Here is a 20,461-nt window from a genome sequence, read left to right as displayed (position 1 = left end):
CTTACACCGCCCCGCCATGTTCTGGTTCAGTACATTGCTGTCACTATCCATACTACAAAACACAAACATATACATACAGGTAAAATGACAAAAAATGATAAAATGATAAAATGGCATATGATTATAGAAACACACACACATTATTATTTGTATGTATTTGCATTTGATAGTAACATATTATTTCCTGACTGCCCGATCCCTGCTTAAACTAAAACAACAAAAATATAAATGTACGCGCTCACAAACATACACACGCACACACACACACACACACACACACACACACACACACACACACACACACATACATGATTTATATTATACACTGTAGATCAAAACGATACGGAATTATACTCCATACCGCACAATGCACTACATGTATATGGAACGCGTGTCACGCTATGACGACAGGAAACAATCGAGTATTTGGAATAGATCACCGGGAATTCCAAGGAGCTCGGGAGTCCCCACTCGGCTATCATGCTCAGTTAACCGCCGCGGCGGTTAACAGTACATAAATACACTCTCCACCTCCCTGCTTATACTATCAAGCTGGACGGTTCAGTGTGAGCGGAATTATATCGCGCCTTGAGTTTGTCGACAGTGTATTGAAAGTCTACTGAGGTGCTTGTGTATACCCCTATCACTGCATAGTATTGATATTCTAGTTCATGTACATTCATTCAAACACGTAAGTATTATACTTTTGTCAATACAGGCACAATTTTCAGGCTGTGTGCTACCTGCCCAAATACTGATAGAATGCCATAGCAGCATATTTAAACGCTCACCGCAATGTGGAATTGTACACAATTATTCTCCGACTCCTAAGTTTACAACTGGGGTCGGAACATCGCGCTCTGCTAAGGGCGAGACGAGATATATATTATATGATATGAATGAAGGATTAACGCTATCGGGCTAAAGTCTGTCGACGCGTATAATAACTGCCGTATTAAATCAAATTCAATCGGTTGCGTGTGTTTGTTTCGGTTTATTTTGAAATAATCCGCTGAAAACACTTCACCAGAGTGTCGGTCAACTCTTCATGATGTTATACTGCTCTCGACATTGCACACAAACATATCTGTATTATATATATATATATATATATATATATATATATATATATATATATTCATAAAGAGAGAGAGAGAGAGAGAGAGAGAGAGAGGCGGGGGGGGGGGCAAGTGCTCACTGTTGGATGTAGATCATTTATAAGAATTTATTTTATGGTGCAGTATATTCTCTATATGATGTGAGTTTATAGGCCTATGCTTGCGCTTATCTTGCAACTGAAAATTAGATGGACGGAAGGCAGAGATACATGCAAGGTATAATACGCCTGGTACGCTCTCTCTACTTCAGAGAAGCTTGAACCTTGCATCAAGTACTCACTTTCCTTCTTCAAACGGCGACCTTTACAGTGTACTTTCCTACATCATTTTTTTTTCTTTCAGTGTCTCCAAAAATGGATGAATCTGCACACTCGACCTTCTTATCCAGTGATCTTTCCATCATGAAATTAGCGAAGAAAATAAACCCTGTGGAAAATTACTGGGAATTAGCGCTGGTACTATTGGAAGATGAACCCAGGGTGGCGACGATTATAGGTCGACAAACAACAAATTTTCGCGATATCGTCTTCAAAATATTCATCAAATGGAGAAATGCGAATGGAAATCAACCCGACAAGCTGGAAAATTTGTTCGTGAAACTTGGACTTGAAGCTGCAAGAAAATACTTAAGTGAAGGTATGTATCTTCAAAGATCAGAGCAAAAAGTAACACGAATGGTGCATGACAACCAAAACTCATTCTCTGTCAGTCATTTGAAGTAATATAATGATAAATACTAGTACATGTTATGATCTTTTGCAACAGAGGAGCCTCTTTACTGTCCCGCTGCACTGAATAATGGCTTAGAGTAAATTTCACAATTATTACCTCAGCACTGACAGTGACCCATTAATCTGGAACGAGATCGACAATGTGTAAAACTTCTTGTTTCCCGTCCCGTATGAGCTGTGGGCAAGGGTATTGTGGGTTCAAAGTTACTTTTCCTTGAAATGCTGAAATAGGCTCAAAGTGTCTTCAATTTTTGAAATGTCATGTCAACTTATCTCGAGAATCACAATAGCCTAAAAATTGTACAGAAATCCTTATATAGTTAAACCTTATACACATCTCTATGTTTTGTTTTGTACTCACACTTCAAGCAGATAATGAAGATGTCTTACAACCGAACGACCATAGTATTAAAGCGCCAAGCATGAAAATGGTTGTGTGATCCAGGTGTGCTCTGATTGTGGCCGGGGGACTAAGACGGGGGCCAACTCTCACATTTTCATCTTCTTTAAAACACAATGTCAAAGTTGTCAAATTATAGGCCAGCTTGGGAGGCATTATCACAAAGGTTTATTTTTTCTTAACCTGTTCCATACGGGAACCTGGTGGTCTATGTATTAAGTCTATGGGGAATCCGGAATTCAGTATGGAACGGGTTGATAGAATACTTTACATGAATGGGCACCCCCATGCACCCTGAACCTAAGGGAACCCTAGAAAACCCCAAATTATAGTCTTTAAAAACAAATATTGTGTGAAACCAAGAATGCTCGAGGGATACATCAATGAGTGTACCGTCAAGGTATTTCTTCTTCCCCCCCCCCCCCCATTTCCAGGGGTGGGGTCAAGGGGTGGGGTCGGAACCAATCGAATTGTGTTTTCACATTCTCATCTTCTTTGTAAAACTGCATGGTCACATTTTCGATTAAGTTACAAGTATCATCGCCAGTGTGATAGAATAATCTTATTAAGATGCATTATTTAGAGTGAACTGAAGGTGAAATTTGAGGCAATATCCAGTCGTCGTGAAGGGAATGCTTCTCTGTGATTTTATAAGGAACTTACAGTTTGTTTAACTCATGGTTTGCAACCTGTAATTCAAAGAACATTAACAGTATAATTATGATTAAGGTTGCACGTTTTCTCTGATACAGAGCTAAAAAAGGACACAAATTTTCTTACGGCCAAGGACAGTAATCTCTACACACTGGCTTCAAAGATCAGTTGCGTCGCTAAGCACAGAGATATCGCACTTGGTCTCGACTTCAGCGACGTCGATCTGGAGAACATCATCGGGTTGACCCATGTCCAATACGAGGACGCCCTCTACAAAGCCTTTATAGCATGGAGGGATGCTCACAGTCCCAACATGACGACGTTTCACGAGCTTCAGACTATTTTGGAATCACATGGGCAGAAAGAAGCTTCGGAATACATGGAAACTCTCGAGAAAGAGGGTTTGAATCCAGGTAAGGGACGGAAAGTTTCTTAAGGTGATGACATATCTTTTCTCTTTCACTACACACTGTGTACAGAGCATTGTTGCTCGTGTTGTCTTATTTTGTTTCGCTTTTTGTTTTTGCGCATAACAATACGAAGAATGAATTAATATCAAAGAAGAAAGCAGTATAGTTGTTGAGCAATATAGGTAGGTCAGAGACGAGCAACACTGGTCGTAAGTTGATGTCCTCCGTTTTTCTTTACACGTGGATCATCAAACAATGACATTTTGCATTCAGTCCATCAGTAGCGATACCTACCTAAATCTTTCAACACCAAAAATGTACAACATCGAAATTGATTGTGTAATTTTGTATTTATTCTTACTTTTATACCAAAGCTTATAACTTATACTGTCCTTGAATGCCATTGAGTTTTGAATCAAGAGCAAAGTTGCAATAACTTTAGAGTATTGAAGACTGTCGTTTGATCCCAATGGTATAGAAACGTTTGCCACAAATACGCTGACAATTAAATGCTTTTGATTAAGCCTAAAGCAGTGTCCACCTCTTGTAGCTCCCTATAACATGTCTGCCAATTCGCCCTTCAGGTGCTGTGACATGGATAAAAGTTCACTTAGTACAATAGTGCTGGGCGGAGAATGACAGAATTACAGCCTGTATACATGCTGAAACTGGTGAGTTTTAGCTTACTCCGACTTGCGTTATTTCAGTAGTTTCATGATTTCCTTTTCAATTTTTTAACTGACAGTCTATGTATTACTTTCAAACTAATTTCAGGTTTGCTCTCAACTGCAGTCGACGAGGCAACTCGAAATACAGATGAACACACCATCAACGAAGATCGTGCAGACGGGTATTCCAGTTCGGAACCAGGTATACTCAACAGAACTATAATACACGTACGCCTAATGGCGATACATTGTTCCCCTGCCATATTTTCATTTGCCACTCGTACACCTTTTTACTCAATTTCAACCAAATTTGAAGACTTTACCTAAAATTTTACTGCAAATATTTTTACATATGAATTACTTAATAATTCATATCTGATATCACTGGCTGCCATGGCAACTATGAACTGACAGCTACGTCAGTCGGATGTTGTGTGTTTTCTGTTTTATTTTCCGTTAACAACATAATAGTGGATGAAATATAGGGGCTTATAATTTGGTGAAGGACCAAAGTATGAATGTGAATGGCCCTGAAATGGTATTCTTATCATTTACTTAATTTTCACGTGACAAAATGGTATCAAAACAATAGAATGGTGATATGAGTATTATATCATCAAAGTCAACGTAACTGATGGCAGACCAATTTTCTTTCTCTCTAAATCACATATTTCACATTAACATGCTGCAGTTATACAGTTCCCATCTTAATGTCGCTCTATTTGCATGCATTTCCTTTTAAAGCGTGCGAGTATACTCTTAGGAGGTTCTGTACAGTATAGGAAGAAGAAGAAGAAAAAAAAAGGTAAAATTTTTGATATTTTTCATATATTTTTCACCTTACTGAATGGTGTCCCCATTTGATAGCCTTGAGAAACGTCAAATGTAGGCCCTATATAGTGACAAATTTTAAGGTGCCCCATCTCTGTGTAAAATGATAAGTCTAAAGACACACTTAAAAGCTACATGGGCGTCACGGGGGGGGGGGTGCGTTGGGTGCGAACGCACCCCCCTTCAGACCCTTAAAAAAAAAGAAAAAAGAATCAGTCTGCGAGCGACCTCAACGCCGGACCCTAAATAATAATAATTTATTTGTTTATTTATTTATTTTTTGGAAATTTTGCATCGGGGGAAAAAAAAAAATCGTGGGCAAAAACAATTCGCACCCCTGGTTCTGGCAGCACTGATTTCATTCATATCTACTAGTACAAGTGTATTCTAGACAGTGTTTACTATTTAGATAGATTTTGGACATCCTTCTCATGCTTGGTCACTTCGACGCCACCTCGCTGGTCATACCTTCCCCAGTCATGAACATAAACCGACACCCTTGACTACCAGTGGCGGATCCAGGGGGAGGGGCGCACCGGGCGTCCCCCCCCCCCCGCCCCCTCTTAATTTCCAAAGCGAAAAAGTATAGCTACAAACGGCAGTTTTTGGACTGTAAAATGTCAAAATTTTCAAGCTCGCTCGCTCCGCTCGCTGGCATTTAGTCGTAATGCCATTCTCCTGAAGTTGCTGCAAGTAATTGCCGGCAGTTCCACCCGGTGCGCTCCCCCCCCCCTTACTGCAAAAAAAAAATATAGCTACAAACGGCAGTTTTTGGACTGTAAAATGTCTCATTTTTCAACCTCGCTCGCTCCGTTCGCTCGCATTTAAATTCTCCTGATATTGCTGCCAGTAATTGCCAGCAGTTGCGCCCGGTGCGCCCCCTTAATTTCGAAAGCAAGAAAGATATAGCTTCAAACGGCAGTTTTTGGACTGTAAAATGTCAAAATTTTCAAGCTCGCTCGCATTTAATCTTTATGCAATTCCCCTGATGTTACTGCCAGTAATTGTCTGCAGTTGCGCCCGGTGCGCCCCCCCCCCCCTTAATTTCCAAAGCGAAAAAGTATAGCTACAAACGGCAGTTTTTTCTACTGTAAAATGTCAAAATTTTCAAGCTCGCTCTCTTCGCTCGCTCGCATTGAATCGTTATGCAATTCACATGACGTTGCTGCCGGTAATTGCCAGCCGTTGCGCCCCGTGGCATGCGCTCCACCCTCCTTAATTTCCAAAGCGAACAAATATGGCTAAGAAAGGCAGTTTTTGGACTGTAAAATGTAAAATTTTCAAGCTCGCTCGCATTTAATCGTTATGCAATTCACATGATGTTGCTGCCAGTAATTGCCAGCAGTTCCGCACGGTGCGCTCCCTCCCCTAATTTCCAAAGAGAAAAAATATGGCTAAGAACGGCAGCTTTTGGACTGTAAAATGTAAAGTTTTCAAGCTCGCTCGCATGTAATCGTTATGCTCCCTTGATATTGCTGCCAGTAATGCTAGGAGTTGCACCCGATGCGCCCCCCTTAAATTCCAAAGCGAAAAAATATAGCAACAAACGGCATTTTTTTTTTTAACTGTAAAATGTCAAAATATTCAAGCTCGCTCGCTCCGCTCGCTCGCATTTAATTGTTATATGCCTTTCTCCTGATGGTGTTGCTGCCAGTAATTGCCGGCAGTTGCGCCCGGTGCCCCTCCCCCTTAATTTCCAAAGCAAAAAAAAAAAAAAAAAAAAAATGGCTACAAACGACAGTATGGGGACATCAATACAAGAAATTTATTGAAATTATATAGTTTATAGGCACACTGTTCAACAACAAATTCCATCAAAATGTACTGCTACCTTAAACAAGTGGGACTGTTTCAAGTCGATAAAAACACGCAAAAAGCCTGCATCAAATTGCACCAATTACAACATCAAAATGCAAAAAGTTCTCACCGTGGGGGGGGGGGGGGGGGAGGGGAGGGACAACAGGCACTTCCCCACCCTCACCCCCTTCCTCGCTCCCTCGCATACTAACACCCCCCCCCCCCCCCCCAAGATGAAATCCTAGCTACGCCAGTGCCCTTACCCCGCTTGGTTTCCCTCAAAAACAGTAAAAGTCTAGGGATTGGCAGCTTCCTATATTCCAAATGTCTGTCAAAAAAAAAAATCTCGTTACATTATAGGGTCAAAACGCACCCCCCTGAAAAAAAGCTGGTGACGCCCCTGAGCTACAATTATAGTACATTTCCCTTATATTTGTTTATATCGTGATGAATATATTCATCACGATATAAACAAATATAAGGGAAATGTATTATAATTGTAGCTTTTAAGTGTGTCTTTAAGTAAATTATCATTTTACACAGAGATGGGGCACCTTAAAATTTGTCACTATAAACATTTGACGTTTCTCAAGGCTATCAAATGGGGACACCATTCAGTAAGGTGAAAAATATATGAAAAATATCAAAAATTTTACTTTTTTTTTTCTTATAGCATCCCCATGTTGTGACCTTGAGAAATTTCAACCTTAACAAAATAACAAGTTTGGATTGCTCATCTTTTGTGGCATCTATGAAAGTGATTGTCTCATAATAAAGACATAATACTGGGAAGACTCGATAGTAGAATATTTTCTATGCACTTCTTTTGATTGTGGTAAATATATAGTACTCGAATGGGCGACCTTGAGAAAGTTCAAAGGTTGTAGTCCAGGCTAGAAGGCACCCAACCTTGTTTTTTGATATATACAATGTTTTTTGACGGTTTCTTGTCAATTCGAGGGTGCTGATTCCAAATCCGATTGATGCCACTCGCGTAACCTTGAGCATTTTCGGCAAAATGCAGAAATCCAAAATGGCCGCCAGATATGCTAATTCGGCCATGATAAACACAAAAATGTGCATTATATGACCAATTATTCCGCCAAACTTTGTACATTTCTGTTCCTAGAGTTACTCAATCTGCATTTGCAAGAGAATTTTCATTTCATATAGGTTCATTTAGTATTTAAAGATAATTTTTTATTCAAAATGGCCGCCATTCCTATGCTTATGTACTAAATGAATGGCAAAACATATACATGGACAGTCATATAGAACAAAATTACTCAGTGTATTTGCAGTCCCGTACCTACGCTATCATAAAGTGTTGCAGGTGCAATACAAATATGTTGGGTGTCACTTACAATATAGAGGGCCTACATGTATATTTGAGCATTTTATATTCATAAACCTTACGATGTTTAACACAATATCTTATATATTCCATTTTGTCTCAACAACGAATATAAGTTCACTAAACGTCTCGCAAGAGATCAATATACCATCATATTCTACATGCAGGTTGAATATAAAAATATAATACTAACCAGGGAGGTGTCTCACCTCCCTGGCATACTAACACAATATATTAAGAAGCCTAGATACGCAGTATTTATCAAATAATGTTGAAAATGGAGGGGAAGCTAGAAAGCAAAGCTTCTAATATGCATTCCCCTAAAACCATGGTAACAAAGTACAGAAAAATCCTGTACAGTAAATGCAGAGAAACATGGTTTCAGACAAAAACACATCGGACATTAATGACACAGCTAAATACCCTTTACATTGTAGATTTTTTTTCCAGCAAGGAGTTGGGGAGGGAGGAGTCCCGAGGCGAGTTTGAAATGGATCATAACCTCCATCGCTTTGATATGATATAATTTAGAAGTACCGCCTTGATATTATCGAGCAAACATGATTTTCTTATTGAAGTAAAACAACAACAAAAACTGGTGAAGGCATAAACGAAACTGTCCAAACACGGCAATACCGTACAAAATATTCATTGAACATCAATCGAGGAGCAATGTGAGATACCTCTTTCAGTTCTCTCACAGTTCCCAAGTGTTGATAATATACACTTTGACATCATGATTTCATTCAGTCTTGTCTTAAAACTAAAACTGTCATTCTTATTGTCTTTAAAGAACCCTTTAATTGGATGTTTGGCAGTAGGCGACATCAGCCCCAAATTTGCAGAATTCTCAGACTAAAGATGCTTATTGGTCCTGCAATTTCTTTAATTGCAACCACATCTTATGATATGTTCAGCACTTCCTCAGGGGTCAGAGGGCGATTATTTGCCATAGAAACAGAATGAAGACATGAAGACTTGCTTGATCACCACCCATTGAAGCCCTATGGCTTTGTTGCCAGGCCAGAGACAGTGTTGTAGGTAACTTGGGTGGTATCAGAGATGACATCAGACCAGCATCTGCACCAACCTGTTTAGGGGTCAAAGCTTTCAAGTTACGGGAGGGAAATCTAGGCTTGTGGGATTTCAGACGCATTGATGGCAGGTTGTTCAAGGGGGCCTTTCATGAAGCGTTTTGTCAGATCTTTTCTTATTGACAAACTGTTATAAGCTACTAAAATCCTTGCATCTGATTGGCTGAGAGCAACTTTGTCAGACAAAACGCTTCATGAAATACCCCCATGCTATCGTGTTTGGAAGGTCAGGGTATGCGTTGACGGCACTGGTGACACTTGCCATCCTTTCCTTCCAGCGTGAGGGAGAGTGATCGAGTGCCATTGAAGGAGGGTGTACTTCCTTAGCCTATGCTTGGAAGGCTTGCCACAGAGGGCTACCTTGAACATAGCGTTGGTTACTAAGATGGAAGGCATGATGATAATCTTATAAAGGTTGGGGCAAAGTCTCCAGAAGGTGAAGTACTCCTCTATTGTCTTGAGATGGGTCAGTACTCAGCTCATGTCATCCAAGGACTTTCTATGAAACGTAAAGGCGAGATCATGTTCAAACTTCCTACGCGAAGTGAATGTTATGTCACCATGTATATGTTAAGAAGAGCTCTAGTGGAGTTAGTTTTATACAGCCACCTTAAGGAGGCCATCATTCAGAGTCCTAACACAGTTGGTCTGGTTACCTAGAGCAATCCTGAATCTGCAAGTGCTGTAGATTAAAGACAAGCAGTGTGAAGGGGTGCACGTCACGAGACCGACACCCATGAGTCATACAGCTCACGAGTAATATAACCCATGAGTTATACTGCTCACGAGTCATACAGCCCATGAGTTCGACACTAAGCTAACAAGGCCCACGAGACCGACACATTAAGCCCCGTGTTGAGTCTGTCGAACTCGTGGGCTGTTTTTGCCGATTGTCGAACTCATGGGCTTTATTTGCCTAATGTCGAACATATGGGCTGTATGACTCGTGAGCTGTATGACTCATGGACCTGTTTTCAATGTCGAACTCGGAGGCTGTATGACTCGTGGGTGTCGGTCTTGTGGGATGACCCCGTGTGAAGTTGTTATAGCACTGCTTTCAGAATGAGGCAGCACTGTACATATCTCAGAGTCTCCGTTGACATCATATTATACGCAAACACATTCACTCCGAAAAAAAAACTGGTGGTAAAATTCATCTACCATATATAATTCATCTGGGTTAACAGGAAAAACTTTCGGCCATTGTTTTCATTTCAGAGATTTGACGACAGGAAGTGAGGTGGTCCCTTTTTTCCAATTTCCCCTGCCTCATGTTCTTTCTCGGATGAGGGGACTGAAAAGTTTGTATAATATCGCTTTTAGAAGAACAGGACAGTTAATTGGGAATTTCATTTGTGTCATCATCTAGGATTCAGCCTTTTCATTCAGTAAAGTAGAGTGAATATTATGATGTTGAACATCTCAAGGCAATTAAGTGTCAAATGTTCATATCTAATAATTCCTGATAAACGATCTTGACGTTGGCATCAATTCAAGTTTTGGTGGATTTTTCCAAATTCCTAGGGGAAAATTCAGATTGAGGGAGTAGATTTGGATGTTTGCATCAAAATACAAAACAGCTTTTGTTAGGATCAACCTTCTGATTTATAATCAGCACACAAATTGATAAACAGTGTACCTGAGTGACAGGAAAAAAAAGAAGAAAATTTGTTTATTTCCATGCACACTTTGCCGTCCATAATTGTGATGGGGTATGTAAGTGGCATCCATTTTGAAGTGTTGTATTAAGAAGGATATAATAAGCCTAAAAACAATACATTTTGTGCTTGTTTGCTTGTTTGTTTGCTTGTTTTGCTAGTGGCACTCATCAGATTTGCATTGCACATGCAAAACTTGATAAAAGCGTAGGTATGTGACTGAAAATTCGTCTTCTATTTGTGTTTTGCCATTCATAAACATGAGTATAGGAGTGGCGGCCATTTTGAATTGAAAATAAGCTTAAAATACTCAATGCACCTCTTCAAAAGAAAAAATTTCTTGCATGTGTATGTAGAATTACTCAAGGAACAAAAATTTAAACAACTTTGATGGAATAATTGGTCATAAAATTGACGTAACTGGGATTATGATGGCCAAATTAGCAAAAATAGCATATCTGGCGGCCATTTGGGATTTCTGCATTTTGCCGAAAATGCTCAAGGTTACGCGAGTGGCATCAATCGGATTCGGAATCAGCACCCTCGAATTGACAAGAAACCATCAAAAAACATTGTATATATAAAAAAACAAGGTTAGGTGCACTTTCTATGGAGCCTAGCCTGGACTATTGGGTCATGTGTGGAGTTTGAGTTGCTCTACCCATGTGCCAAATATGCAAACTTATATCACACAGCGGTAAATGGGGGTGGGGGTGGGATAAGGGATACATATCTGTACTGTATCTGTACCTGTACAAACACCCCCTGAAATTAAAAAAAAAAAAAACAAAATGGAAGAAGAAGGAATGTGACTGTATTAATTTTGTAACGACTGCATGGTGTTCAATCACACGCCCGCCTATAAAGTGAGAGCTAAAGAGAGCTTAACGGTATCTTTTAGGATTTTAACTTTCTCAAGTGCTCGCTTCGTTCGATAGCAAATAATATAGTAATGCCGACTGAAAGCATGATTTAGATGTTGAAAAAGACCAAGCCGGTATACCTGCTACGACGCGCGCCGTTCGGGGCCATCTACAAATTACCTAAAACTGAATAAAAACAAAACAAAAAAGAAAACAAAACGATACAAAAGGCCAGAATTTGACACCCTCCCCATCAACCAATTCCTGAATCATTGAACAAACGATGATGACTCAGTCAGAATATATCTATGCACCCCCAGGGATGATCGGGGTCATCCCACGAGACCGACACTCACGAGTCATACGGTCCACGAAACCGACATACGCAGAAAAAGGCTCACGACACCGACACTACGTATAGTAAAGGCTCGCGAGACCCCCACCCCACTCCTCGATATTAATTTACGCCGGTGGTATGTCATAGAAATTGATTTTGGCACACTGTATCCTCCCCCTTCTCCAACCGGACTTGTGAAGGATCAAATTATCTTGGGCTTAAAAAAGATTGAACACATACATGTATAATACACTATGGGCATTTCATGTTGAGCAGTCGGCGCACTATATGGTATAAACACGTTATAATCATGGTTGAACCATGGACCTACTACACATGGACTAGAAATGAAGGTCTTTCTTTGATCACATCATCACCGCCGCCACCTGATTATGTGCGTCTAAATGAGTACATTCAGGTGCTTGGATAATAACGATTATGCAGTCGTGCAAAGTCAATGACAAAAGAACCATTTCCCTCGTTGCGGTCTTATTTTGCTGAGGTGCCTTTTCAGACTCAACTGCCTTTGAATAAACACCGATGAAACGGACCAGCAAACCCGAAAACATGACAGTTAGTCCAGGCTAGGCTCCATAGAAAGTGCACCTAACCTTGTTTTTTTATATATACAATGTTTTTTGATGGTTTCTTGTCAATTCGAGGGTGCTGATTCCGAATCCGATTGATGCCACTCGCGTAACCTTGAGCATTTTCGGCAAAATGCAGAAATCCCAAATGGCCGCCAGATATGCTATTTTTGCTAATTTGGCCATCATAATCCCAGTTACGTCAATTTTATGACCAATTATTCCATCAAAGTTGTTTAAATTTTTGTTCCTTGAGTAATTCTACATACACATGCAAGAAATTTTTTCTTTTGAAGAGGTGCATTGAGTATTTTAAGCTTATTTTCAATTCAAAATGGCCGCCACTCCTATACTCATGTTTATGAATGGCAAAACACAAATAGAAGACGAATTTTCAGTCACATACCTACGCTTTTATCAAGTTTTGCATGTGCAATGCAAATCTGATGAGTGCCACTAGCAAAACAAGCAAACAAACAAGCAAACAAGCACAAAATGTATTGTTTTTAGGCTTATTATATCCTTCTTAATACAACACTTCAAAATGGATGCCACTCACATACCCCATCACAATTATGGACGGCAAAGTGTGCATGGAAATAAACAAATTTTCTTCTTTTTTTTCCTGTCACTCAGGTACACTGTTTATCAATTTGTGTGCTGATTATAAATCAGAAGGTTGATCCTAACAAAAGCTGTTTTGTATTTTGATGCAAACATCCAAATCTACTCCCTCAATCTGAATTTTCCCCTAGGAATTTGGAAAAATCCACCAAAACTTGAATTGATGCCAACGTCAAGATCGTTTATCAGGAATTATTAGATATGAACATTTGACACTTAATTGCCTTGAGATGTTCAACATCATAATATTCACTCTACTTTACTGAATGAAAAGGCTGAATCCTAGATGATGACACAAATGAAATTCCCAATTAACTGTCCTGTTCTTCTAAAAGCGATATTATACAAACTTTTCAGTCCCCTCATCCGAGAAAGAACATGAGGCAGGGGAAATTGGAAAAAAGGGACCACCTCACTTCCTGTCGTCAAATCTCTGAAATGAAAACAATGGCCGAAAGTTTTTCCTGTTAACCCAGATGAATTATATATGGTAGATGAATTTTACCACCAGTTTTTTTTTTCGGAGTGAATGTGTTTGCGTATAATATGATGTCAACGGAGACTCTGAGATATGTACAGTGCTGCCTCATTCTGAAAGCAGTGCTATAACAACTTCACACGGGGTCATCCCACAAGACCGACACCCACGAGTCATACAGCCTCCGAGTTCGACATTGAAAACAGGTCCATGAGTCATACAGCTCACGAGTCATACAGCCCATATGTTCGACATTAGGCAAATAAAGCCCATGAGTTCGACAATCGGCAAAAACAGCCCACGAGTTCGACAGACTCAACACGGGGCTTAATGTGTCGGTCTCGTGGGCCTTGTTAGCTTAGTGTCGAACTCATGGGCTGTATGACTCGTGAGCAGTATAACTCATGGGTTATATTACTCGTGAGCTGTATGACTCATGGGTGTCGGTCTCGTGACGTGCACCCCTTCACACTGCTTGTCTTTAATCTACAGCACTTGCAGATTCAGGATTGCTCTAGGTAACCAGACCAACTGTGTTAGGACTCTGAATGATGGCCTCCTTAAGGTGGCTGTATAAAACTAACTCCACTAGAGCTCTTCTTAACATATACATGGTGACATAACATTCACTTCGCGTAGGAAGTTTGAACATGATCTCGCCTTTACGTTTCATAGAAAGTCCTTGGATGACATGAGCTGAGTACTGACCCATCTCAAGACAATAGAGGAGTACTTCACCTTCTGGAGACTTTGCCCCAACCTTTATAAGATTATCATCATGCCTTCCATCTTAGTAACCAACGCTATGTTCAAGGTAGCCCTCTGTGGCAAGCCTTCCAAGCATAGGCTAAGGAAGTACACCCTCCTTCAATGGCACTCGATCACTCTCCCTCACGCTGGAAGGAAAGGATGGCAAGTGTCACCAGTGCCGTCAACGCATACCCTGACCTTCCAAACACGATAGCATGGGGGTATTTCATGAAGCGTTTTGTCTGACAAAGTTGCTCTCAGCCAATCAGATGCAAGGATTTTAGTAGCTTATAACAGTTTGTCAATAAGAAAAGATCTGACAAAACGCTTCATGAAAGGCCCCCTTGAACAACCTGCCATCAATGCGTCTGAAATCCCACAAGCCTAGATTTCCCTCCCGTAACTTGAAAGCTTTGACCCCTAAACAGGTTGGTGCAGATGCTGGTCTGATGTCATCTCTGATACCACCCAAGTTACCTACAACACTGTCTCTGGCCTGGCAACAAAGCCATAGGGCTTCAATGGGTGGTGATCAAGCAAGTCTTCATGTCTTCATTCTGTTTCTATGGCAAATAATCGCCCTCTGACCCCTGAGGAAGTGCTGAACATATCATAAGATGTGGTTGCAATTAAAGAAATTGCAGGACCAATAAGCATCTTTAGTCTGAGAATTCTGCAAATTTGGGGCTGATGTCGCCTACTGCCAAACATCCAATTAAAGGGTTCTTTAAAGACAATAAGAATGACAGTTTTAGTTTTAAGACAAGACTGAATGAAATCATGATGTCAAAGTGTATATTATCAACACTTGGGAACTGTGAGAGAACTGAAAGAGGTATCTCACATTGCTCCTCGATTGATGTTCAATGAATATTTTGTACGGTATTGCCGTGTTTGGACAGTTTCGTTTATGCCTTCACCAGTTTTTGTTGTTGTTTTACTTCAATAAGAAAATCATGTTTGCTCGATAATATCAAGGCGGTACTTCTAAATTATATCATATCAAAGCGATGGAGGTTATGATCCATTTCAAACTCGCCTCGGGACTCCTCCCTCCCCAACTCCTTGCTGGAAAAAAAATCTACAATGTAAAGGGTATTTAGCTGTGTCATTAATGTCCGATGTGTTTTTGTCTGAAACCATGTTTCTCTGCATTTACTGTACAGGATTTTTCTGTACTTTGTTACCATGGTTTTAGGGGAATGCATATTAGAAGCTTTGCTTTCTAGCTTCCCCTCCATTTTCAACATTATTTGATAAATACTGCGTATCTAGGCTTCTTAATATATTGTGTTAGTATGCCAGGGAGGTGAGACACCTCCCTGGTTAGTATTATATTTTTATATTCAACCTGCATGTAGAATATGATGGTATATTGATCTCTTGCGAGACGTTTAGTGAACTTATATTCGTTGTTGAGACAAAATGGAATATATAAGATATTGTGTTAAACATCGTAAGGTTTATGAATATAAAATGCTCAAATATACATGTAGGCCCTCTATATTGTAAGTGACACCCAACATATTTGTATTGCACCTGCAACACTTTATGATAGCGTAGGTACGGGACTGCAAATACACTGAGTAATTTTGTTCTATATGACTGTCCATGTATATGTTTTGCCATTCATTTAGTACATAAGCATAGGAATGGCGGCCATTTTGAATAAAAAATTATCTTTAAATACTAAATGAACCTATATGAAATGAAAATTCTCTTGCAAATGCAGATTGAGTAACTCTAGGAACAGAAATGTACAAAGTTTGGCGGAATAATTGGTCATATAATGCACATTTTTGTGTTTATCATGGCCGAATTAGCATATCTGGCGGCCATTTTGGATTTCTGCATTTTGCCGAAAATGCTCAAGGTTACGCGAGTGGCATCAATCGGATTTGGAATCAGCACCCTCGAATTGACAAGAAACCGTCAAAAAACATTGTATATATCAAAAAACAAGGTTGGGTGCCTTCTAGCCTGGACTAAGTTTTCCAATCGCAAAATTTAAAATTACTGAAGTGGACACTTGTGGACAAGCATGCAACATGGCTTAATGATAGTACATACGTGATTGTCATCTACGGTTATTGTCTATGTTTATTCTGGAACAATTGAGAAAAAAATTGAGAAAATTACATTACGAATCACAACCAACCTGTCAAAACAATTGCTTTCTCTTGTAAAAGTACTCACATTTCTCAAATGAAATTACGTGAGCGATGATTTCCCAATGTACACTACAACTGCCATGCATTTTTCATGATTTAGGAGAATTACTATCTTCTGCGCATGTAGTTTTTACATTTCTCAAAGCGTCGAATTGTTTTTGTCCAGGCTGGTTGTCAGCGGTGATGATAACATCAAAGCAAGAAAGCACGCTTAAAATGATTTTGTGACGCTTTTGACAGAAACAGGTGCATGAATTAATTAACGAGCGATGAATGTCCATAATTTAGTAGGTCCATGGTTGAACGAACAAATGCTAATGCGGGCAGTCAAGTGCACTAACATTTCATAAAGTGTCTGACCAAAATCAGATTCTTCACGTCGATATCTACAACAATCCATAACGTGGACTAGATGTAGAGACCTTGAGAATGTTACATGCTATAAAACAAATTAAGGCAAAGGAAGTGGAATGAAAATCTGAATTGAAATTCGAAAATCGTCAACCTTCATGTCTGTGCAATATTGACGCAATCATTACAAAACGTTTTGAAACAAAGTAGGCTAAATTAAACGCCCCTTATTGTGAGTTTTTTCTTAATGTAGACCATGCAATTAACATACTTCTATATTAGATCATGCTATGTGATAACAGTCATGAATGTTGAGCTTGGAAGGTCTTTGCCTTTGATGATTAAATTTTTATGTATTGCAGTGTAGAGGAAGTAGATCTACAGTATTTCTTTTGATTAGTTTTTTGAGGAATGGGAATTAGGACTGAAAGTACATTGCATGGCATGACACCGCAGTCTAAACATACGAAATAAACGGATTTAACCCATCTTTTTAAACCAAATGAGACTGACAGCGGAAATATTCATTTACTTTCATATTTCATACAGCGGCACTCGTTTCGATCCAGGAACTTAGAGGTCCCACGTCCGTTATTGTCGTGCACCCAACCGATGACGACTCGTGTCAGCAGTAAGTTTTAACGTATCCAAAATCCAGGCGAATATACATTGTATATAAGTTTATTTTCGATGGGTTACTTTGAAATTCAAAGATTGCCTTCACTCGATAGTTGTCTTTGCCTTAAGAAAAATCACTCAATGTTGAGTGTGAAATGCCTCCAAGGATTATGCATTAGCAGAGGAAAAATCTGACATATTTTATTCATTCCATTCATGATGCATTTGTTTATCTCATGAATCTCCCTCTTATGTCTCTGCTATCTGGAAAGCGTTTATAGAATCCACGTGTATAACGATATTTCAAGCGAAGCTGTGACGTCTTAACTGATTCAAGTCAGGCATTAAGATGTATCGTGTGTAGGTAATTGTAATGAGCCAGTTGATCATTTTCACACGCTTTCCCCCTTGTCTCACTGTTTATAAAAACATAGAGTACTTCAGTATTGCTTTCTCTTACCGTAAGAGAATTCGATATTTTGTAGCATATAACTTCTACATAATATGTCCTCCTATTACTTCACGATCTTGATGGAAGAAGATCTAGCTACCAGAGCATTCTATGTGTTCCATAAAAAAGACACATTCTGAAATGATATAATTTGGGACCTATACCGTCCTGCTACCCCGTTCCTCCCTGCTGCTTATCTTGATTTCATCTTGCAATGGCCATGATTATAGGAGAAACTTTCAAACAAATTTTACAACGATTTTAACCACAAAGAATCACCATTACAAGATGTGTCTCTGTTGGGTGAGAACCTTTGCCTATCAAATTATATACGAGACAAGAATTTACTTACATTGGTAATTACTGGTAAATCATAAATCATATCAAAGAACATAATGAGTCAAAGAAATAAGAACAAATATTATTTTGTTAAGTGTTTAAAGCGCCTGTTGTATAATCGATTGTTCATCTAATGTGATCGCACAGACACACCGACTTAATTTTTTTTATCCCTTGTATGGTGTTACTGCATTTCTTCCAAACGTATTAATACATATTTTCTAATGTAGGCTTCACGAGTTGATTGATACACTTGAAAAATGGTAATGTTTGATAATTGTTAATGGTGTCTTTAATAATCAATAGTTTGTTATCTGAAGTAATAATTGTATTGTCATTATAGTAACGCTGTATCTCCTCTGTTATTTGTCAAAAAGAGAATTATAACGTCTGCACAAAATCTGTGTATAAGGAGGGAAAATACTCACTCATAAACTCAGTACTCGGTGATAGGAATTTTCATGAAGTTTATCTGCTTCTCAAATTGTGTTTCTAATTTCTGTTTACATTTTGAATACATGTACTAGTAATGCAGATGTAGGCGTTTTCCATCTATTGGTTCGTTTTTTCTTCTTATCTGTGTTGTATTTCATAGGTTATTTCTTTTCTGTTTTGTCAAAGTATCTACTTTTTGTTACAAGCGTGCGGTGTATCATTGTCAATCAATATGACTTATTGGGTTTTTATTTAAGTTTGCATTTAAAATCTATTTATCTACTTATTATTACAGAAGCAATTAGATAAATTTTGATAAAACACAAATGTCACATTACTAATTCTGCAACATTCCTGTATTGTGCTTTAGCTGCAGACCGATATACATTTTAACAGTTGACGAAAGTCAGATTTGATATATTTATGTACACGATATGACTATAGCCAACTATTTTTATAAGACACATTTTTTGTCGCGTACAGAAATTTATAGTGACATAAAAAGGGGTCAGCACCCATTTATACATGTCCTGGAATTGGTTATCTTTCACCCACATCTAAATGATCGAAGTAATACATAATTTGATGTAGAAAATATAAATTGCTTTCTTGACGAAACACAATCTCGTGAAATTACTCTTTCCCAGGATTTTTTTTTTTAAGGCTGACGATTTTAGTTCACCTGAGCTGAAGGCGCAAGTGAACTATTGCGATCACTTTTCGTCCGTTTTCCGTCGTGCATCGTCCGTCGTGTGTAAACATTATGCATTTACATCTTGTTCTTGAAAACCGCATGACCGCTTTCACCAAAGTTGGCAGGTATATGCATGCCTAGGTTAGGATCTCAGTTTATTCAAATGGGCACCATGCCCCACCTGCGGGTCCCCAATGGGGCCCTTACCCCCCCCCCCCCTCCCCCACCACCATTAAGGAATCTCTAAAAAATCTTCTTCTCTAGAACCAGATGTGATAAAGCTAACTTATATGATATGAGTTAGTACATTAATGACTGTAGTTTTATGTCTATTCATGGCGGAATCAGTTGTGGCGCCCTTGGCACTCATCGGAGGGGGTTGGAGGGGTCCAAATGAGGGGGGGGGGGGGCTATTGATTGTGCATTTTCATCGTTTTCTTGAAAACAACATGGCTTTTCACCAAACTTGGTAGGTAGCAATCCTACAGTGGGATAGGATCTCAGCTTGTTCGAATGGGCACCCTACTCCCCTGGGGGCCCCAGGTGGCCCACCCCCACCCCCAATTTATTGATACTGGAAAAAAAATCTTCTTTAGAATCAGAAGTGATATAGCTTTGAGTCTTTTTTTTTCCAAGCTGCATATTCAAATTTGGAAAGACGTGTACTTGGCAGGTACTTTACCAGTGTGATGTAATATACGAATTGACACAATGCCCCCAGCTCTCAAAGCTGTCTCGACCCCCGCGTTCGCAATGTTCTCAGGTATAGTCTGCAAGAATGTGTGAGAGGTGAACTTGCGATACTCAGGTGAGCGCGAAACCTCCAGGCCTCTTGTTATAGTATCAACTTCTCATAGGATATCCTATGAGAAGTTGCCATTTTCCCCTTAAGCTGTATAGGTTACAAGTACAATATACTGTATATATGCCTACTTATGCCTGCTCAGTAAGCTATACTGAGGCATCAGTACTGCAAGCGTGGCAACCTTGCATTTTTAGTAAAGGTTGAACAAACAGTTATATCATATCAAACATTGAGAAACAGTAC

At 39.4% G+C, this 20,461-nt stretch overlaps 1 protein-coding gene across 2 annotated transcripts; it reads left to right on the top strand.

Moving 5' to 3' along the window:
• The first annotated feature begins 552 nt into the window (after nt 1-552).
• Nucleotides 553-18,834, top strand: LOC139729217 (uncharacterized). Of its 2 annotated transcripts, none has more exons than XM_071640147.1 (5): nt 553-691; nt 1,461-1,754; nt 3,002-3,316; nt 4,088-4,183; nt 17,426-18,834. In XM_071640147.1, exons 2-5 carry the CDS (start codon nt 1,472-1,474, stop codon nt 17,509-17,511), a joined length of 780 nt encoding a protein of 259 aa, XP_071496248.1. In that variant the 5' UTR covers nt 553-691; nt 1,461-1,471; the 3' UTR covers nt 17,512-18,834. The 2 variants fall into 2 exon arrangements, with proteins under 2 accessions (XP_071496248.1, XP_071496249.1); XM_071640148.1 differs by lacking the exon at nt 17,426-18,834 and adding an exon at nt 4,726-4,773.
• The last annotated feature ends 1,627 nt before the right edge of the window (nt 18,835-20,461 follow it).

This window comes from Diadema antillarum, unplaced genomic scaffold (assembly GCF_040938485.1).
Source record: "Diadema antillarum isolate AM-2024a unplaced genomic scaffold, OU_Dant_1.0 seq00000226_RagTag, whole genome shotgun sequence".
NCBI classification, from domain to species: Eukaryota; Metazoa; Echinodermata; class Echinoidea; order Diadematoida; family Diadematidae; genus Diadema; species Diadema antillarum.
This window is presented reverse-complemented; position numbering and strand designations above follow the sequence as displayed.